Source organism: Chlamydotis macqueenii, chromosome 4, assembly GCF_036417535.1.
Source record: "Chlamydotis macqueenii isolate bChlMac1 chromosome 4, bChlMac1.mat, whole genome shotgun sequence".
NCBI classification, from domain to species: Eukaryota; Metazoa; Chordata; class Aves; order Otidiformes; family Otididae; genus Chlamydotis; species Chlamydotis macqueenii.
The window spans coordinates 35,492,884-35,515,087 of NC_141559.1; the positions used below are offsets into that span (position 1 = coordinate 35,492,884).

Sequence of the window (22,204 nt, forward strand, 5' to 3'; positions counted from 1 at the left end):
AAAAGCAACATCATTTCCAAAGCCTGTTTATCCCAAAGCATTCCTGGGATCACACATACTACCCCTTTCTCAGTCACGGCACTTCCACCACGGTAGGTACACAACAGTCACCTTATAACAGGACACAGCACAGAGTAGCTGTGTGGTCCGTTCACATTTAGCTCCTGTAACACCCAGGCACAGCCTCCTGCACAGAACTCTGGGTCCTAGCTGGACAAAGCCCTGTTTTACAGTCCACAGGAGGAAGAACTGCATTTCTGGGGCCCAGCATGGCCAACAGGTGACTTCAGATGTCCCTCAACAGGTAAAAGCATCATTGATCCCTTGTATTTAAAGAAACAGGATGGTTTTGAAGAAGGCAGTCAAGGCCGTCAACCCATGGCTGTGTTACAAGCACCACACAGCTACAGCTAATCTCTATTTTTGGTAACACCAAGGGTATAATGAGAGTTTTTTCAAGATCAGCTGATAAAACAACTGGTGACTAAGCATATCAGATCCTCTCCCACAGGCACATGCATCTCCTAATATGGCAGGCTGTAGGGCCACATTTCCTGTCAGCACAGTTGCATTTTCATTTCCAAAACACCCCGTCTCCTGTAGGAAGGACCTCACACAAGGACATGTGAGAAGAGGACTCCGTTCCCTGCAAGCCAGCCACTCCATTTCCCAGCAGGCACAGGCCAGCTTTGCAAGGAGAACCCTGCAGCTGAAGTACAGCCCACTAAAAAAAGCAATCCTCAAACATATTTTGAAAAAGCCTTTTAACACTGGACAAGCAATACAAACCAGCCACCGCTACATAGCTCAGACAGACGATATAAGGACTGTAGTGTTTCCCTGGAGACTAGCAGCTTTGTAGAAGAGGAAGGAGTAGCAGCACTGAAGAGACACATGAGCAACAGCTCCTGGTCCTCTGAGCATCCAGAGAGCCAGTTATCGGAGCTGAGGCAGGGAAGGCAGCCCTTTATGTCAGAGATGCTTCCCAGACTACAAGCCCACTGCTGCAGAGCTCTACACATCTGGTTTTGCTGGGAGGCTTATGCAGAGCTGCATGGAGTCATACTTCTTCCACCTTTCCGTCTGCCTCATGTTCAGACCAGCTCCCAGGCCTGCGGACATGCCAGCAACAGTTAGTCAATCAAGACTTTGTCCTTGGGTCAGTAGTAAGGCCCTAGCTTCTCGTAGCCTGAATAGCTGGGCCACTCAGCAAAGAGGCCATAGGAGCACCGAGGGCTCCCGAACTGGTCAAAGGCACTGCTGAAGTCAGGGCTCCGCGGGGGGCGGACAGCTTCCTGGGCAGACTTCAGTTCTGACCGTATGATCCGGTAATTTGTGCCCCTGTTGCTGTCCCAGTACACCTTCCCCTCGCACTCAAAGGAGACTGCAAACTCTACTCTTTCATGGGATTGAATTCCCTCAGGCAAGGTGATGTCAAAGGAAAATGTGTCCCGATCTGACCCTCCGTAGGTATCCTTGACATACTGGCATGGGTAGTCTACAAAGTTTTTCCAGGTGTCAAACGTCATCCTGATCTTCACAGTCTTTTCAAAAGCAAGGTTCTTCACTTTCACTGTTCCCACAACAGAGCGCTCCTTTAGCATACAATTTTCAAGACAGACACAGTCTGCCTGGAGGCGATTTCTGAAGTCCAGGTAGTCGACAGAGGGCTGAACAAAATCCAGGACAAAGCTGTCTCTCTCCACTGTTGTCAGGCCCACAATGTTGTCTATCAGCTCAGTGATGTTGAAAGGGATATCTAGTGGATCATCAAACTCTGAGAACACCTTCACCATTGTCAGAGCAAAGCCCCTGCTATCTGCAAATGACACCCTCTTCTTCACTTTGTTGTGTGTGAAGGAGTTCTCTGCCTCTTCTGGTCCGTTCAGCACAGTCTTGCTGCTCAGCTGGATGCAGGGACGCAATGGCTTGCTTGGCTTCGGAGCAATTTTGCAGGCACACTTCTCTCTTCGCAAGGGTGAAGAGCACAGGTATAGCTGCATTGCTACGTCCACAGCCATTGCTTGTTTGTGAGGAAAATAGTCTAATACTCTGGAAGATGAGAGGAAGAGTCAGTTGATGTTAGAAAAGCATTTTAATGTGACTTTTGTTAGACAAATGCTACACCACTTCTCCTCCCAGCCATCCCAAAGAAACTTGCTTCTATCAACACCACAGATCACTCAAGCTTAACTAAAGGCAGGTACTTGCACAGTGTGATTTACAGACACAGTGAGAAAGGTGCTACAGCATAAGTGGCAGGACCAGAGCCTGTTGTGTCCTTGAACAAGATCTCTTCCAATTGCTACAGGGACAGAGTCACCATTTGAAGACACACACAGGCACTGCCCTAGTAGGTGAGCAACAGCAGGCTCCAGAGCATTTCTGACCCAAAGCAAAACCCATGGCTCAGTCCTGCTGATGTCCACAAAATCCAGAGATTATCAAATTCAATGCTACGTAAAGCAGTATTCCTGCTGCGCTCTCTTCCTCCTCCCTTGCAGGAGAGACTCTCCCCAGGGCATCGGACGTTTTTGTACGAGCAAGAACTCATTTTGCCACAAGCTGCTGTAGGCAACTGATCTCACCTTTCATAAAACCCTAAATATCTGGTATTTTTAGAGGCTAAAAAGCACTTGCTTGGTTGAGCTACATACTTTGCTCATCACTCTCTCCCAGAATTGCTCCATCTAAAATGCCTGCGAGTGGTATTGTAAAGATAGCGACAGTCTGATACAGCAGCAGGGTAGAGACGCAGCTGACATTGCTCCACACCTACAGACGAGCCACTTTCTTCCCTCTCCTGCACTTTAAAATAGAGGTCAGCTCCAGTGGTCCAGCAGGTTTTGCCTCCAGCACAGAGCTCACAGCTTAAGCCTTCACAGTGCCTGTGCTGAGCCCCTGGGAAACACTCATATAGCCACAGGGTGCTGCCAAACACAACTCTCCTACTGGAGGTTGACCAAGCCTTTAGAAACAAGGCCTTCCCGCAGAAGGTGTGGGCTGTGTACCCCTCCACCACAGCCTCTCCTCCGCCAGCATCCAACCAGTTTCTCCAGGGATGCAGCACTGTCCCAGCACCTTGCCAGGTGTAGCTCTGGAGTTGCCTCTGCATCCAGGCAGTTCCCAAAACATCACACCTATCGCTCCTGCCCTTACACTGAGGCTGGATGCTTTGGGCAGACTCTCTCCAGCCTGGCTCTGAATAAAACCCCTGGACAGATTTATCACACACATCCTCCTTAAGGCTACTGCCTTGCAGCCGACCTTAAACACAGAGTATTCCCTTAATAAGAATCCCATTTGGCTGTAGACCAGGCTCCAAAGCTGCTCCCACCGCACAGAGCACGGCGAGCCAGCAGCGGTAGCAGCGACTGCCGGCCACGTGACGTGGCAGAGCTCTGTCTGCCAAAGCCACGCACAGCCAGCTCTAGTACTCGATCACCATCCCTGTGCCAAGAAAAACCTGAGAGCTACGCTCTCCAATTCAGTGCTTTAACTCCCCACCCTGCAACACCAACAGAGCAGCTCTGAGGAGGCTTTCACAGCGTTCATTCAGCAAGGGCATCTGTTTACTCAGAGCACATGTGCCAAGGCTTGCTTCCCAACACACCCACCAGCTAACTCCTTCTGCACTCCCTCCTTCAGCCTCCCTGCAGCTCACAGGCAGCTGTACAAGACAGACAGCAGATCCACCCGCCTGCCAATGCCATTCTGCTCATCTCTACCTGGTTTTGCCAAGTCTTTATTCATGCACACTTTATATAGGTCATTTTGTCCTTTAAATTGATGCAGCCTCCAATGCTTCTCTCTTACTTGGGCCAGTTTCATCTGCATTGCATCTTTTCCCCAGGAAATTTATTCAGCTAAATTCCCATAACTGCTGAGAACTCAAGTTTCTTAGTAAACCTTGGTTATTCACCAGTTTTAGAAAGAAGAGGCATGAAATATCCAGCCTGAGCTACATTACTCTGAGCTTTTTTCCAAGCTAAGAACTATAGTAAAAGCTTTTTGTACCTACTATTAGGCTGAGCTGCATGCTTTTACAAACTTTTTCAGCTGGTTTGACACCCAGACATCTCTTTCTGCACTTGAGAGCCTGCTGACACCCAACTCCCAGCCACAGAGGAAGGTTTCCCTTTCAGGGCAAGCCCTGGCTCTCTTGAACTTCAGATCCTTCAAAGGCAGGAGCAGGGAAATAGCTTTGAAAGCTCATCCAGGAAGCAAACAGCACAAGGCAGGCAGCCCTGCAGAGGCACAGGGGCTGATTCCTCTCCCTCTCCTCTCAAAAGGAAGAGGTCAGATCAGATTTTGGACACCATCCTGCAGTTTCACCCTCTCCAGACAAGGATGTCACCACTCAGACTTCCCTCCTCTGTTTCTAGGAAGGAGGAGGACAGCACAAAGGAATTACCTACACCTGCATTTATCAAAACCCTTGGATGACCCCCACCCCACTTCCAGCACTGTTTGCAAAGGGGCAAGCCCTTTCGCAGGGGGCTCAGCATGCAGCAGCACATCTGGCCAGAGGTTTTCAGACATGACACGCTCCTGGAACGGAGCGGCGCTGGACTTTTCTGCCCTCCTCCCCTCTCCGGCTCAGGCAAGGCCGAGCTGCTCCGGGGGCACGGCCTAGGTCTCACCTGAGGCCCGGGCGATACCTCAGCCCTGCCGCAGCCCTAAAAGCAGCCCCGAGGGGGAGGCGGCAGGACAGAGCCTGGCCCCACTGCCCCGGGGGGGCGGCACGGCAGGTACCCGGGGAAGCCAGACAACAGCGGGAGAGGGACCCTACCTGGTGCAGTACATAAGGCCGACGCCCGAAACCCCCACCAGCTCCGCGCCGCAGCCGCCCGGGCAGTGCTGGGCCCGGCGCCTTAAAACCGACCCGGCCGCCCCGCCCCTCCCCGCCACGGCCCGCGCCGCAGCCAATCAGCGCGCCCCCAGCGCGGCGGGCGGCCAATAGGGCTCCGGGAGTCCGGCTCGCGGAGGCGGGGCGGGGGCTGCGTTTGAGGGTCCGGGGCGGGCGGGGTGGGGGGGAGCAGCGCTTTCCCCGGGCCTTCAAACCTCAGGGCCCCTCTCCCCTGAGGGGGACAGGTTTGCCAGGCCGGCCCCTCCGGCTGTCCCGGAGCGGGGATCGGGAGAGGGTACGAGCTGGGTGCCAGGCCGCGGGTGCGCCCAGGGCCCCTCCGTCCCGCGGTGGGATGGGGCTGCAGCGCCGCGGTGCAGGCCCTGCCCGCCCGGGAGGGCACAGCGGGGCCTGGTGGGCGTCGCGAATGAAGCAAATGAGGGCTAAGCCCGCAAGGACCGTGTTCTTGAGGCAGGAAGGCTTTTTTTGGGGGCGCTGAGCCTCTCGGTGTTTGGGTGGGGAGGAGGGTCACTCGCACACCCCCCGGCTTGTGACCGTGGCTGCGGGCTTGTGCTGGCACTGGGCGGAAATCTCCAGAGGATGCTACAAAATCCTCTTTCCAGACAGCGCTTCAGGGTGTGCGAGTGGAAAAAGTGACCTTCTCCCTGAGGCGGCTTACGGTAGGAAAAAACAGCAGCTGGCACGCAGACCCCGTCCCACGGGTGTCCCGATCCGGGCACAGGCGCACAGCTGGGCAGGGGTTTCCGACACCGACACCCTGAGAACATCTGGCGGGCAGATCAGAGGCGATGCTCTGGCACAGATCCCCACTGCTCTGCGGGGCCGCTGGGGCAAGGGGTCTTCCCAGCTGCCCTCCTGCCAGTTCCCATCTCTGCTCCCCCGGGGCTGCTCCTGAGCCCACTTTGACGCAGAGCCTGATGTCCTCAACAATGCAAAACGTGAGCACGGAGCTGGCCGCCCTGCAGGGAAGTGGCTTTGGGGACAAATCCCACCTCTGTGGGCAAGCAGTGGAGGCTGTAAGGCCTGCTGTGAGGTGGGGATGGTGCATCTACCTTCTCCCTGTGGTAATGGTGGGGATAATATTTGCCTCTTTTTGTGTCGCATCTGGCCTCTAACGGCACAGCTGTGAGCGATGCTGCTCCCTCTTGCCTCCCTTACAGAGCATAAAAGCCGGATTGAAGTGTCAACATTTGTTTTCAATTAACTTGTGGAAACATACAGCTATTGTTAAAGCCAGAGACTTCCTGTTAGAAGCTGCCATTTCATAAACTTATTACTCTGTAAGGCAAAAGGGTTTTGTTGAGGGAAAAAAACCCACATTGTTTTTTGTTTTATAAACCCTTTCTAGATAAAGGTAGTGATGAGATTTAAAGTTGGGGAGAGAAAGCTGAAAGATATACGCACTGCAGGAGTCTTGCAGGCTTACAGTAATATTTTATGTGCTGAAGGTATGGTGGGATTTCAGCACGTGCTACTTAGTGACGGGGGTTACAGCAGGCATGAGAGAAGCCATGTTCAGATTTCCCTGGGAGCAACAGGCAGAGACCCCATAAGGTGGTCACAGCCCATGGGCCCTCTCCACTGCTGCCTCCCCTTCTCCAGGCAGGGCCACCACAGCCTGGCTTAGTGTCACAGACCTTGGGACACCAGAGAGATTCAGGTGGTAAGCTCAGTGGGATGAGCCCAAAAACCAGGAAGCCCTGACCTGACTTACACTTGTCATTTTGCTCTGCCACAGGTTTCTCCTGCGCGTTGCTGGCTGCTGAGCACCACGGAGGTGCCGAAGGAGGTGTTGGTTAGCTTCTGAGCCGTGTGGGTTTTGGCCAGCCGGCCCCCAGCGCTGGGGAAGGAATGCCTGTGAGGTGGCGTGGGGCGCGTTTCAGCCCTGCGAGATGAGCCCTGTTTGCCGTGAGCAGAGCAGGGTGTTTCACAACTGCTGCTTGGTGTTTGCCCCCAAAGCAAAGGTAGGTGGAAGTCGGGCCAGGGCGTTGTGGTGGGCTGTGGACACAGGCTGTTATCTTTGCGGAGTGGAGATAGTGGCTATATTTAGCCCTGTGCTAGGCCCTTGCACAGTGGTCTCTGTGATTTCCCCACAGCTTTCCACTCCTCCCTCCTTGCTGAGGGACAGAGAAGAGCTTGCTCCCTGGCATGGTGAGGAGGCTACAGGAGTGTTTCTCCCTGGGGAAGCGTTGCAGAACCAGTCCCATCCATGACAGACAGCTCTGGAAGGAGGGTCTTACTCTCCCACCAGGTCTTATTCCTAGTTCAGCTGGAGGATTTACCCCAGGGCCCCCTGGGACAGGACGTGGTGGCTCCCGCACCCCTGGGGTGCGGCCCTGCTGTCTTGCTGCGGGAGGGGAGGCAGAGCAGCTCTGTCCCTCCTGCAGGAGCAGTCCTGCAAGAGCCACCAGCAGGCTTGAGTAGGTCCTTGGGGACCCTTCCTGGTCCTGCCACCTCCTCTGGTGCCCTGCTAGAGGCAGGGGTGGATGGAGCACCTTCTCCTCCCTGTCAGGAACTGGCAGGCTGCTGTGACAGCCCCCCAACACCTGTCTGCCAGGCAGCCTCGGTGGGGAAGGGGAGTGGGGCCAGGGGTGTTGTGCAACGTGTCCACAGCGCAACAGGCTGTGGGGCCAAGGCTCAAGGGCGAGTGTTGTAAACTGCTGGAGCGGCTGATGTAACAGCGCTGCCCAGGGAGCCACGGCGGGGCTGCCGCCATGGGACACCCCACACCACACCTTGTGCCCTCTGCCAAATCAGCAGCCCCCTTCTGTTACCTTCTTCTCCCTACCACCCCAGCTGCCATCCCCCATCACTGCCAATGGGCACTAGGGCTCCAGCCGCCTGTATCTCCACACCCGACTGCAGCCCCAGCCTGACCAGGAGCACCCCACAGCGTGGTTTGGGGGAGGTCTCCATCCCTGGCTGCTGGAAGTCCTCAGGGCAGCAGCGAAGATGCCACGCTCCTTGTCCTCACCGCAGCAGCCTGCAGAGGCATACAGTGCCTGCCGTGGTGCTGCAGCTCATGCTGTTGCAATGTTGGCGCTTGCCAGCAATTTCCAGATCATCAGTGCTGAGAAACTGCTGCTGCCTTTGAGCCCAGCCACGATGTTTGCACCAGGCAGGGGAGGGTTTTTGTTAAAGTACACCTGCCTGTGACAAGACTGTGAGGGTAACTCTGAAGTAATTTTAATCAGAAGTTGTGTCATACCAAAACGCTAAGGGAGAAACGAATTTTGGAGTAATTTTTGTCATTGAGGGCATGTGGTCAGAGAGGAAAGCGTGACGGAAACAGAAGAGGCTATTTTGGGCAGCACTGGGGCACTGTGGGAGAATTGACCGGGCCAGTGCAGAGCCCCAGGAGCGGTGGCAATCGTCAGCATGACGTACCATCCTGCAGAAAGGACGTATCCATGGCTGAGCTGGGTCTCTGTCTGGCCCTCAGTCCTCCCTTGTCCCTTCTTGATGTGCCGGTGTGTTTCAGCCACACTTGACAGCAGGGTGGGAAGCTTACAGACCCCTTTTAAGTTTTGTGAGAATCAACAGCTGGTGGGGTGAGACCCAGTGAGCATCCTTGCTGAGCAAAAGCGGAGTGGGGCTTGGCTGCAGTGGCTCACTGGCAGTCGGTGTCTGCACCAGCCGGCCAGCCAGCTCTGACAGCCCCTTGGCCAGCTATACCACGTGTCATGGGGCTGGTCTTGGAGCAGTGGAGAAAGCTGGGATAATGGAAGCGGGAGAGGGAGAGCGTGACAGAAATCTGTAGGAAGCAAGGCTTCTCTTGCTCTGTGGTTCACTAGCCAACTTGGTCTTAGCTGCAACTGCATGCTGAGGTCTCACATGTGTTGCTTGGGAGCTCCTTGTGGTCCCAGGCCCCTGTTCAGCTCCTGTAGGGTCACAGCAAACACAGCTCCACCAAAGAAAAGACTTGAGAAGTCCTGCCAGGTGATGGGATAGCCCTCTTTTATTTCCATAGATCTCAAACTCCTATGGCCATCCCAGGAAATGAAGCAAAGAGCATTCAGTGTGCCCCAGTATCAAAGGAAATCCTGCTCTTGGTTAAGGCTCTTGACTGCACTTTGGGGAGCTGTGCTCCAAGGCAGAGGCCCCACTGCTTCTCCTGGCTTTGTCCAGAAATTAGGAGTTACTTCAGTACATTGGGTGCAGGCCTGAGGTAGGATATTTACCTTGGCGTGGCTCCCTCTGGATCTCGTATGCGCTCACAGTCAAGCACACTGAGGAGAGTGTACTCTGCCCTGCCGAAGACCACGGCACCTTCCCTTCCAGCCCAGCATGCACAGAAAAGATAGTGTGAGGCCAGATGCAAAGCCTGGCCTGGTACTCTGTTGTAGAAGAAAACTATGGTTCTTAATTGTAAAAATGCCCAGCACGAGAGACCATGAAAACCCTTGCAAAAAAAAGGAGGTTGTAGGGAAGAGAATGAATGCAAATTAAGTCACTACAAGTGCCTTAAGGAAAGCTGCTACCCACAGAGAAAAAGAGAATGGGCTTCCAGTGAAGGAAGAGCCCAAAGGGCAGCACAAGGAGACAAAATGACAGTAGAATGACCAAATCACAGGCAGGTAGGAAAAACAAAGAGGTAGGTCCTTGGCCAGGTGTACAATGTGCTTGTCAAAAATATTATTGCGGTGCTAAGATGAGGAACTATATGCAGGCTGCCAGGTTAAAACAACCTCTCCCCAGAGATTGGGACTCAAGAGTGGGCGAGTCCCTCCAAGAAGAGAAGCGCACCTCCTGCTTTCTCAACAACTGTGATGTTCTGTTCAGCGAGCTGCTGCAAGACCTTGCCTTCATGCAGTCTACAGATTTCATTCCTGTCAGTGAAGTCGTGGAAAAATCATAGTTGTCTGCCCCAAGATTGCACAAAGCAGTGCAACAACTGTGTACCCATCCTTACTTTTTTGAGATCATCCCTTCCCCTAGTGAACATGTACTGTGGAGATGTCTGGCTTGACCTCCCAGAAACTTTTCTTTGTTACACTTCAGTTGATGCAGAGAAACACGGTGGCTTTCCATCCCTTCTGCTCTTTGCTTAAACCCAGGAATGCCCGGTTGTGCAGAAACGGTATGTTAAAAAAAAAAAAAAAATCATCTGTAAGCAGTGTATGCTCTCCTACATGAAGGCAAAAAGGAGCATAAAGACACAGCCTGGACTAGAACCTCAAATCCTCCAAATTCCCCATGTGCTTTTGCAAGAGAGGGACAGTAAGGGCTGGGCTGGAGGCGCAAGAGTGTGAAAAGGAGTCGGGGCCTTTTCCATCAATACACTGATGTGATTTCAGAGGCAGAGGGATGCTGAGCTCTTCTCGGGCAGGCTGAATCAGTCCAGCTGCATTGACAGCTTAGCTTGTTTACACCGTACAAGTGTCTGACTGGCTGGACTTGTATCTGCTCTAGATGCAGAAGTTATAGTGAAGCAATGTATATTTTAACTTTGGTGCCCTAAAAAGACTTCAAACTGTATTTGGTGGGGCAGATGTCATGGAAACTTGCATGTATGCAAGTCTGGGGACTCAGAGGGCTTATCTTTGTGTGAGAGAGTGTGCTTTGCCTGAAAGTCACTTGTATGCTGCCGAAGGCTGAGAGAGAAAAGGCCAGACTGAGGGGTGCGTGTAGTTCTTGATGATAAATACGATCCTAAGCCTCTTGCAGGAATTCATACCCTTCAGCTGAGCCTCTGTTCATATTCAGGCGCTCTCTGCTGCAGCAGAGTCAGTCCCTCCATGAAGCATTTTGTCTCATCCTAAGATTAATGTCAATGAAAGATAGGATCTGTTGCTTTCTGGACCTGTCTATCCCTGTGTATTCACTATAGAGGGAATCTGAAAATCAGGAACAGGATGTGTGACTTTTAAATGGTACCTCAAGCAAGTACCAAAGGCAGTGTCAACAGTAAAGGCAAGAGCTGAGCAGAGGGTGCTGGGCAAGGTGAACAGCTGGAGCTACTCCTGTCATCAGCTTTTGCATTCTTTGAAAATATTTTTCAAGTATAGCCTGGCCTTTTCATTTGGAAGTTTTCATTTAATCCCAGGGGGAAAAAAAAACCCAAAACGGATGATATTCAAGGATTTACTCAATTAACCAGAAGCTTGAAGTTTCCTTCTTGCAGAAACTGCTAGCAAAAACTACCTCTCTCTGGGGTTCTTCTACTTTTGAAGTCACACCTTAAATGCGGCTAAGTAGATCACTTGAGATCCCAGGTTTGGTGCTTACAAATATCTCCACTTGGTAGCTTGGCATTGCCTCCTCCCCTGACTGCTGAGGATCCTGCAGCGACAGCTCTTTCCCTGCCTGATCTTGCAAGATCTAGCTGATCTCATCTGCACCTAGCAGGAATCGTTTATGCACAGCATCTTAGCACCAGAGCAAGGACTTCTAAACTTGGATTGGATGAGGCAGAATTTAGGAAATGTGCCTGCAGACAAGAGACACACCCAGAGCAGGAATAACTCTGATGGGACCTGGAAAGCAGGCTAGTTATTCATAGGAAGCCTGCCGCTGGCTCTGGTCAGGGAGGAGGAAGCCAGGCCATCAGATGGTATGCTAAGCAGCGTTCCAGTGCTGGCAGCTGGGAATAGCGCATGCTTCAAGCCTATGGAGCCTGCAAGCATTTTTGGCTGTTTCCTTCATCCCTCCTCCTCTAGTCTTTGCTCATCTCCTATTACTGATCTGCCCAGCTTCCCTCTGCTGCATGAGATGGCATGCAGAAGAGGAGGGCAGTGCCCGCCTTGACCAGCAGGCACTGGGATCCTGCAGTGGCTGAAAACCAACATAAAGAAAATGCAATCCCCTCCCAAAAGTAAAACAAAGTGCTTGGCGTCCACCAAGTTTACCCGGATGGCACTAATCCCTGAGCAGAAGTTAAAGTGCTGGAAGGCAGGTCAAGGTGGTGCAGGAGGTCTTTGGGATGACCAGCTATAGTGATCTGAACCAGTTGGTACAAGAAAAGCTGAAAAAAAAAGCAGGAATAGCCAGGGGCTGTAGGAAAATCAGTACATTGAAATCAATATGATGGTTCTGAAAGTCATCACAAGCAGACTGGGAATTTGATTTGCTGACTTATCTGCTGCTGATAAAGGAGAGAAAAAATCTAAAAGAGCTGCAGTAGTGCATAGCAGCTGAACTAGTAATTTCAGATGACTTTTGAGAAGGGAAGTGAATGCAATACTGTTTTTTCTTGTCTTGTGCAAGAGGAAAGCAATGAGGGCATCGGTGTGACTCGGTAGACACACACATACACATGTACCGGCATGGACATACTCTTGCACAAAGATGTGCATGGCAAGATGTAAGAGTTCAGTGTTATGCCCTATGCTCAAATAAGCTCGAAGAGCAGAACATCATCTACTGTTGAACTTTTCAGTTGCAGATAAAAAAGAAACCTGGTCAGACAGATTTCGAGCTGTCTTAGATTTTGATTTTTTTGTCACCTCCACAACTGCAATGAAAACTCAGGTGTTTTTCCTGAAAGTCTCTACTGATAGGCAATCTCTCCTAATCTTTCAAAAATACTTTGACCCCCACTGCATTAGTCCAATTTTGTGCAATACCACTCCATCAAAACTCATAGTGCAATGCTGAAAAATTACAGGCAGTACCAAACACTCTGCACTAATTATTTCCATTTGTGTAAGGGTCACTTCAGAACACAAAGTCTCCTGCAATGTTCAGGCTCCCAGATAGCCTGGAAAAGACCAAGCACTGTGTTTTCTAAAGCTGGTTGCTGTAACCTTATCATCTGAGATTCATAGAGCGCTTTGGATCTTGTCGTCAGCCCGTCACAGAGACAGGAAGGGACTGTCACGTCCCTCAGAAGGGCTGGCTGACCCACCTCAAACCCTGCCAACTTTCTCAGCTCTCTTTGATTGCGTGGTCTTGAAATGATTTCAAGTCCAGTCTTCCGACTTCTCCTCCTCCAAGGTAATTGCTGGCTGGATCCTCCATGGAAGCCCTTACAAGGCCTGATGTAGCTCAGGTCATTGCTGCTGTTAGCTGGGCTTGAGCTGTTTGACAGTTTTGGGACAGCCTTTGTAGCCCTCGGTCCCACAGCCAATAGAGCTGTGGCTGTGGTGGGGTTTACTCAGGTGAGAGGTTTGCTTAGGTCTTCTGAAGGGTAGCCAGAGTTAGCTCAGTCGAATAAAATAATCAAGTACTATTTGATTGACAGCTTAATCCAAGCTGTTTCTGGCCTCCCTGACAGCCAGGGCCCAATCCAGCCTGTGCGACAGCACAACTGGGCTTTGCACCATTCTTGTGCAAGGAACCGTGTGCCACACATGCGGGACGGAGCTACCCTGGCACCCAAACTGCCTCCGAGCTTTTTAAAGCCTCCGCTTAAACGTGAGCGAAGGCAGCTATAAATAGCAGTCGGTGGCCCCTGGTTAACCCAGGGGCTTTGATCGCGGAGCTGGCTCTGCGTGTCAGCGGCTGGCTGCTCTCAGCCTCAGCTCTCACAGCAGCTGGGGGCCAAGTTCATCGCTACTCCTGGCTCATTGCTGCCTCCTAGTCTGGGTGCTGGGGGGGTGGGCATATGTCTCAATAGACACCTGTAAATATGAAAATGCATCTTTATCTATTATATGGCCATAAATATGCTTGTACGTAACTACAATATACAATTTGTAATAGAAAATATAAAGCATAAATTACAAATTAAGACTTAAGTGCAAAGCAAACTGTAGAGATTTCTAAAGTTAAATAATATATGTAAAATAAATCTCTAAATCAAGGGTTGGAGGGACACCAACATTGCAAAGAAGGCAATGTCCCCATCCCGTAGGGATGCTGCAGTGGGCAGTCTGTCACGAGCCTGACCGCTGCCTGTCGTGGTGCTGCTGGCCCCCAGCATTTCTTATCTGCACGAGCACGCATCCTATTTATTGAGTGGATTTCCTCTGTTTTGCAGCCCACTCTCCCTTATGGGTGTGTTATGGCCTTATAGTCGGGCGGTGCGATCGTGGTATGTCAAAGGCATTGCGCCGCACTCCAGCTTTAATTGCCTTTTCCGGGTCATTCCAAAGTTTGAGGCTCTTCAGTCATCGTCAGGGCTGTGTTCCCCACTGCTGAGGCTGTACGTGGAACGCTGTGCCCCCGGGATGAGAGATATGGTCTGTGGGAGTTCACAGACCGATCTCAGGAGACCAAGGCTTTTACAGGAATAGGCAGAAAACCATAGTGTTTAAGAGTATGTGATAATAATGATCAAATACAGAATGATGAGCGGCAGATTAGAGACGGAGAACTCCTGTATCAGTGTGGTATGAAATACAGCATTATGTGGCTAAGAGAGGAGAAGGAAAACAAGGATGACTCTCAAAATGGTTTAGTAAAGGACTCAAAGCTTTTGCAGATAGGAAGTAGTAGATGAACATGAGCTCACTACGCTGTCTCAGAACAAACCCCTTCCTTTAATTAATTTGTTACTAACATAAAATTGTCCTAATCTGTAGGAAACGATCAAATAGGCAAAAGCCAAGTTGTCCTAATCTAAGGTAAGCACATGCACCTCTTACTAATACAGAGGTATCTGGTTCTGTATAAAGCAAATACGCCTATCTGTGGGCTGTGTGCGAGCGATCTGGCTTGCAGACCTTTGCCCACAGCGCACGATGTGACTGTTGCACCTCTGAAGATTCCCGCTTGCCTTAGCTCCCGCTGCAGAGCAGAGGGGCTCATGCTGCCTGTCGCTGTCACCCGCAGCATGCTCAGCTGCCAACTGCACTGTGGTCTTCAGTAAGTTTGGCTGGTTTGTTTCACCGCTCACTCTGGTCTAAACTTACTGTGTGAATGAAGATTGCATCAGGGATCCTGTCATCCCATCAGCTGCTGGCATCAGACCACTCTTTTTTTTTTTTTCCATTTGTAAAGGGGGTGTATTTAAAATGTGCAACTCTCTGACCTTGTGGATGCTAAAAAAAAGTGAGTTCAAAAAGGGACCAGACACATTCACAGAAGAAAAAATGCCACTGTTGCACACAAAGACACTGCTGCCTTTTCAGGGTATCCTTGATCTGCAAATTGAGCTGGCTGGGAAAGTAATCCGGAGAGGAATCACTACAGGCTTGTCCAGCTCTTCTCTTCCTCAGGCATCTGCCATAGCTCCCTACCAGACAGGGTGCAGGGGGAGACAGACCACATTTAAGCCTAAGGACTCACAAAAAAGCTCGCTCAGTGTCACAGACACATTGGAATTTCTTCTTAGAAATCTTTGCAGAAGGCAAACTCCTACGGGCAGAGGGACAGCTGTGGAGCAAAGAGCAAGGCTGCCCAATTCCTCCTCGCAGTCCAAGGGCTCAGGAATAGAAATGTTCCTGGAGTTTGCAAATAGCTTGAAATCACTTGTGGGGACAGTGACGGCCATCCCGAGATGACGCTTTGCCACCCACATGCTTCAGCTGGGGAACCCGGGCAGCATTGGTATCTCCAGCCACCCTGTACTGGGAGAGCCGGGACTGGCAGCAAGGGCACTGGTGAGCATCACTGGTGTCAAACTCAAAGGTGCCTGCCCTGTGGTGGATGAAATGGGTCTCTGCTTGATAATAAACAGGGCCATGAGAAGTAGCAGCCTGAGAGTCTGTGATTTTTGCGATCCTCTGAGCAAAAAAAACAGTTTATCATCCAAAAGCTGCCCTTTGTGTCAACGCTGGCACACCAACTTCTGTGCAGCTGGCTCAGCGCATGGGCAGGGAGGGGCCCAGATGTGGCTTAGTGGCATTTGAGCTCAGGGGCTCACGTGTCTAGAAAAAGCTTGATAAGAGCCAGGAATTCAAGTGGTCCTGAAATAGTGATGAGGGCAGCTGGGAACTGCCTCATATGGACACATGGGCTGGGGCAGTGGGGCTTGGTATGCAAGGAGGTGACACCTGCCTTACACACTCAGTGTCACATTTCACTCCTGAGGAGACTCACATGAGGCAAGTGACACATGCTGCATCTCAAACCCGCTGTGGGGACCATCCTTTGCCTGCCCTACATGGAGCTGCAAGAGTAGAGGGGTCGTTCTCCCAGGCAGTCCCTAGAGCTTGAGCTGGCCTCCAAGGAAGCCCTGGGTGATGAGAAGTGGCCCTGCCTGCCAAGCCACACATGCCAGGCAGCTTTGCCCAGTCCAGCTGCCTCCCAGCTGTGTTTCTTATTGTTTCCTAGAGTGCCGGGCAGCCCTTCAAATCGTGTGGCACGTGCCCCGTGCTTCAAATGCAAAAGCATTGCTGTCAGAATGTCATCCAAGAGGTCACCAAACTTGGCCACCAAGATAGGACCCCAGAAGCTGCACAGCCCTCCCTGGCTTTGGTCTGGGACGTCCCAGGCCCCGTGGTGGGGCGCAGCACTCCCTGCCCTTCCAAGTTCCTTGGCCTCAGCCTTTGCCTCCCTGGTGAGGTTTTGGAGGCACAGCCAGCCGTAGCATTCTCATCATGGGTTGCTACTGTGCTGGCCTGGTTTAGGGAACATCACAGGGAGAGGGGAAAACCTGGTTTCTGTAAGCTCCCGTGTCTCACAGGACGCTGTGGTGGTGCTCGTCATTGTCCTGTGGTGCTTATCATCGTCCTGTCCACAGGCAATCTCCTGGAGTCCGACCCGAAGCCAGTGCAGACGCTGGTGTCAGGGCAAGGTGTAAATTCAGGCGCAGATCAAAGCCAGGTTTCAGCTCCAAAAACTGGAGTAGCAACTGGAGACTCTCTTTCAGGTTGCCTTTCCCCTGCTGGATGAATTTTGCTCTTACCGGAGGCTGTGACCCAGTTTCTGTTTCAGTGACCAGGTCCCACAGTGACCGAAGGTCATCCAGAAGAGGCCCCTGAGATTTCCGGAGGTCCTTTACCAGGTATCTTGATCTAGGGGCCCCAGCATGAGGTAAAGCACGCTCCTTTCCAGGGTAAGCTGGAGACTGCAAGGGACAGGCGTGGGCTGCCAGCCGGGAGGAGCGTGCTAGATAAGCCCAGTGCCAAGCAAAGCGGCAGCCAGCTACTGTGTGGCCATGTGATTCTGGCTTTTTGGAGACTATTTTTATAACCTGTAAGTAAACTGTGTCCTAACCGTGCTTGCCCTTTCTTCTTGAGAAAAGGATATTCAAACTCCCTCCAAATTTTTGCAGTTGTTTAACGGCTTTCAGTCTCAGCCTGGGCTCAGTTTGGAGGAAGAAGCAAGCAGGCACTCACGTTGAGGGAGCCGTTGTCACCAGCAGAGATGCATTGTGCATGTATTGTTGTGAAATCCTCCGTGTTGGTGGCAGGTGCTTTTCGGGGTACACAGGGCTAAACGTCTGCTTTGCTCAGTCTCAACTTCAGGCTGCAAGCAAACATGGTGAACAAACGCCTTCCAGGAGATGCCTCCAGCAAGCAGCCCCGTGGCCTCCCTGTCATCCCCCGCTGGGTACTGCGAGGTTTCCCTTTCCCTGGCTGTCTGGAGCCCCTGGGAGGTCGCTGCTGATCCGCCGCAGGCAGAGGCAGCTGCATCTTATGCGAGTGCCTCTGTGCAGCCCTTTCCTCGGGGTCCCCATCGGCACAGGGTTCAGTCTAACCCAGACTTCTCCTCTCGGCAGGCCCGGGGTACGGCAGTGGAAACCTGTCCTTCCCTTCTTGCGAATGCAAGAGGAACGCAGGAGTCCTAGCTCTGCAGAGATGGCTGAAAGGCTGGCGAAGAGTCCGTTGAGTTGAGGCGCCTGTTTCACATCCAGCGGAGATGCCACGTAAACACGCCGAAAATCCTCTGCCGGCAATCCTCTCCCCGAACTCATGTGGAGTTGTTGGGAAACCAGCTGCAGAGAGCTGCCCAGCCTTCTCCTCCTTTCTGCTCCTGGCCTGCTGCATTTCCATTCTGCATCTCTTTACCCTGTAGTGGCCTTCAAGACCAAAGTGAAACGAGGGCTGAACGTAGCAGTATAAAGCTTGGCTGTCTCCACAGAAATGCAGGAAACTGAGCGTGGCCAGGGATTAGGCTCCAAAAGACAGAAATGGAGCATCAAGGAATTTCAGACTAAATCACCTTAGCTCCACCCAGTGCTAAGCTGATGGGAATAGTTCCTCTGTTTTCCTTGGTGGCAGGACTGTGACAGTGAAATAGGAGACCTGAGGGAGGGTCTTGAAGCTCCCCTCTGGTAGGTGGCACATGTTACAGGGGGGCCTTTCCCTGCCTGGCTCGGAGCATCCCCTGCCCTCATTGCATGGGGAGCGGGAGGGCAGCTGTGGGCTCTGTGCTGGTCCCTGATCACATGGAGGTGGCGTGCTGTCAGCGCTGCCAGCCTCGGCTGAAGTCCCGGATTTATTCAGAGAAAGGCTCCTGTGCTGGGTGGCGAGCTCTGTACACGTGCTCGTGCAGCCGTGGAGCACAAAGTCAACACAATACCTTGCCAGGCCTTGAGCTGCAGCCGGAGAGAGAGGAGACACCAGGCTCCCATGTCCCTTCCAGGTGGCTTGGAGGGTCACATTCCCCTCTGGGAAGAAGCCTTCCCCCGGAATCCTGCTGGGACATGGCCAGCCCTTGTCAGGTGCTGGATGGCCTCTCAGGTACCTTGGCACATGGTCCAGATCAACATGCTTGTGCCCTGCGTGCGTAGTCATCGCTCAGCAGTGACTACGTTAACACCAGCCACCCCCAGACAGGCTAGACCCCGGGGGTCTGCACCGAGACTGAGTGTCTTGCTTCGCCCCTTCCTCCAGAGGCAGGCAGGGTGCTTGAAGAAACATCTGGCGGCTGGTTTCGTGGTAGTCCTGCAAGGCCGAAAGCTGCCAAAGTGTCGCTCCCGCTCTTGTACCTTTTGATGCCGGGCTAGGGCTGTTGAAATAAGCCACAGTTACTTACCATGCCCTCTGGTCCTCGTGCTAGGCTGGGCTGTGCTCTGCCCCGGAGGCTGCCTGGGCCTGGGGCTCCCACCGAGGCTGGGAGGCACTGGCAGGCTCAGACAGACTGTGCTCCTAAGCGTGTAACCCCGGGGTTATCTCTAAAAAAAACCAAACAGCCTGGCAGGTTATATGCATGGGTGGCTAATGGGGGAGGAGGTTTCACAACCCTTGAGCATGTCCCGATTACCTTTCATCTCCTGTAGCCTTTATCATATCCCCAAAGGGCCTGGGACAGCCTTAATTGGAGATGGGGGCTGTGATGGTGGATGCCAGGTTAAATATGTGTGTTTTCTTCACGAATAAGGCAATCTGCATCCTGACATATATTAGATATGTGAACGGCTCATACATGCTGAAGATTTTGGGCTGCCTTGTCTTCACCCCAGTATCTCCACACCACACAGCCTGTCCCAGACAGCTTCTCCCCCAGCCATGTGGGATACAATGTCAATCACACCCAGTATCTCCTGCATGACAGCATCCCCTGCACCCTCCTCATCTCCCTCCCAGACAGTGAAGGCAGCGCTATCTGCTCACGTTCGTGTCATCTGCCCCTTGGTTCTTCCCAAAAAGCCACAAGGCCACAGGGAACATGTTTGGCTGGCTCAGCGCAGCTCCACTCCTAGGAAGCAAGAGTCATGGTCCCAAGGCTCACAGGTCTTTGTTTCCCAGAAAAAAAAAAGTAGCCGGGCCATGCATTTGTGCTAGGTACTGCAATCTGTGGCTGCCCAGAGCTCTAGTTTGCAGTAGACATGCTGCCACAGCCAGCCCCAGGGCTTTCCAAAGGGACTGTCACTGCAGGAAAGATGCACGCTGAAGGTCACAAGCCTACCGTTCCCTGAGAAGCTCTTCCTTTGCGGTGGCAAGAGTGTATCCCGAGGGTGCTAAGGGCAGGAGAAAACCAAGTGGTCTTGTGGAGAGCAGAGCCAGCACCCCACGTTGCTTTGTGGCTCCATGTCTTTGGCTGATGGCACTGCAGGCATGAAGGGAGGTCTCTTGCCTCTACTGGGCTTGATTTTCCTGGAATAGGATGTATTGGAGACGTCTATGCTTGGGTCTGATGTTGACTTATGGCTTGCTGCTGACCTGTGGTTTCAAAGATTTTGGGAAGGGGACACACAGACTAAGTGGCCAGTATCAAACAACCTCTGCTTGTAGGTAATGGGGTTAAACCAGAGTGAGCTGGGAGGAATGAAAGAGTGTGCCACCCTAAAAGAAGAAAATGAATGCAGTGCTTTATGTCCCAGGACTTTGTGCCACAGAGCCTCCAAGGGACAACAAAATGCTCAGCCCCAACACTCCCACATTGCTCTGATGGGAAGATGAAGAGACCGCTCGCTTCCTGAGAGATGGCTGTGCTCCGGAGAGTGGACGTCAGCACTTTCCATGCATTTGGGCACCTCCCGGGAGACTGCCAGTCTCTGAGAAAGGCCTTGCACACCTTAAAAGTCAGGACTTCAGTATCTCCTAGGCACCCTGCTTGAAAAGACAGGCCAAATTACAGGAGATTTAAAAATCTTCCCTCAAGTTTTCCAAGGAGAGCTGGTGGAGCGTCTCACCAACAGCCACCCAAGACAAGATAAAGTTCCAGCAAGCAGTATTGAGCGTGTAGGCAAATCTTTTGCATTTATTCATTCAAAGCTGATTAAAATTCTGGCACTAAAATGAAAGAACGGCTGCATCTTGGAAAAGGAAACCCTGCCCTGAGATGGGAGACTAGCCTCCGAAGCAGTCTTGGCAAGCCCATTTGAATAGTTCTTATATGAAAATCGAGGCAGTGCCAGAGCCGTAGCTACAGGGCTCTGTCCTCTGCTTGTCTCCCAGTCTCATCCCAGCGAGTTTGCCACGTCAGCATTGTCTCAGATGCTGAGCTCCAGAAACGATGCGCTAACTGCAGGGCCCAGTGGAGGTTTAGGATTGTTTTAAATAATGTGGGCTGCTTGGTGAGCCTCTCTCTGCCAACACACTTGCTATGTGGAACAAACACGCTCCGTTTTTGGCTTCAAGCACGCCTTCCATGCCATCAATGCAAAAAATAAAGTGGGCGCAATGTGTCGTTAAAGGTGAGGAGATACTCCAAACTCCCTGCCTCCCCAAAAGACAAAAAAAAAAAATCCCTCAGTTAGTTAACATTACAAGAAAGAAACCATTTAGTCTGCCAGCCACAAAGATAATACTAATTTATCTTGGTTGCTGTGAGGGCTAGAAACTTGATACAGAAAGCTCCTCTGTGAGAAGGCGATTGTTTCTATTTTTGTGGGGACTGGTATTCGTGGGATTAAGCAAGAGGCTCTGGACACAGCCCCAGCTCCCCAGGTGCCTGCTTTTAGGCAGTACGGCAACAGCAGTATTTTGTGTGGGGCTAAAAGCCCAGCTCGTGCAAAGCAGCGTGCGGGGCAGTTTGATCTGGCAGAGAGCAGAGCTGCCGTGAGTCATGAAATAAAGCCGAAATGCTCATCCTGCATGAGACTTTTGCAATCAGTAGGATTTAAGCAGCGTTATTCCCAGGGTGGAATACTAACCCTGCCTACATCTCTTGCTCCCATCACACCTTCCCAGAGTGCTCCTCCCCTTTGTTTGAGTGTTGGGATCTCGATAGGATGAGGGTTTTAAAACAGAGGGAGGTGGATTCAGACTGGATATAAGGAAAAAAATTTTTACAGTTAGGGTGGTAGAACACTGGAACAGGTTGCCCAGAGAGGTGGTAGCTGCCTCAACCCTGGAAACATTCAAGGCCAGGTTGGAGTGGGCTCTGAGCAACTTGATCTGGTTGGAGATGTCCCTGCTCACTGCAGGGGGGTTGCCCCTGCCTGCTCCTGGAGGAGTGGTGGACTAGATGACCTTTGAAGGTCCCCTCCAACCCAAACGATTCTATGATTCTATGTGCTTGGGAGGTGACACCAGACCTCAACCAAGTCCAGCCAGTGGTTGACACAATGGTTGGGTCTCCTAGGCTAATGATCCGCAAGGTCCCAGAACCCCACACCAAAAGGTGTCTTCTGTGCCCTTGCAGTAGGAGAAGCAGACAGCAAGGCACATAGCCCATGCAGTTAATATTGTTCCGAGTCAAGAAGGAAGACATGAATGGGCTGTGATGAACAAAAACACATGTGCATCTATTGTAAAGCAGTCTAGGTCTGCAGCACTTGCCATTCTCTCCCTAGGAGTGCACCATGCCATCTGCTCCAGTATGTGCAAGCGCTGATGCTGAAGAGCGGCATCGTGCAAGGCAATGGGAGAGCTTTCATGATTGATGCTAAGCTGGCTTTGTCATCTCTCTCTCTGTGGGCCAGGTTGAGGTAACTTGGTTGGTTAGCACAGCATACTCATGGCTGCCTCTGGAGAGCTTTTGGAGCAGAAGAATTAGCCTGGAAATCCACAGAAACTCACTGCATGGTAGAGGCAAAGATGCAAAGGGTGCCCTGTGAGGACACTTGCACATAAAATTCTACATCTGGGATTCACACCGGGTTTGTGCTCAAATCCCAGC

General features: G+C 51.9%; 1 protein-coding gene and 1 long non-coding RNA gene across 2 annotated transcripts; one reads left to right on the forward strand and one right to left on the reverse strand.

The window, feature by feature from the left end:
* Positions 1 to 399: 399 nt before the first annotated feature.
* On the reverse strand, positions 400 to 2,060 carry PPP1R3B (protein phosphatase 1 regulatory subunit 3B). Its single transcript, XM_010123408.2, has one exon. It carries the CDS (start codon positions 2,019 to 2,021, stop codon positions 1,161 to 1,163), a length of 861 nt encoding a protein of 286 aa, XP_010121710.1. The 5' UTR covers positions 2,022 to 2,060; the 3' UTR covers positions 400 to 1,160.
* Positions 2,061 to 5,057: 2,997 nt separating this feature from the next.
* LOC147600940 (uncharacterized) lies at positions 5,058 to 15,407 on the forward strand. Its single transcript, XR_015258562.1, has 3 exons — positions 5,058 to 5,144; positions 6,606 to 6,831; positions 15,084 to 15,407. It is a non-coding gene; the product is annotated as an uncharacterized LOC147600940 (long non-coding RNA).
* The last annotated feature ends 6,797 nt before the right edge of the window (positions 15,408 to 22,204 follow it).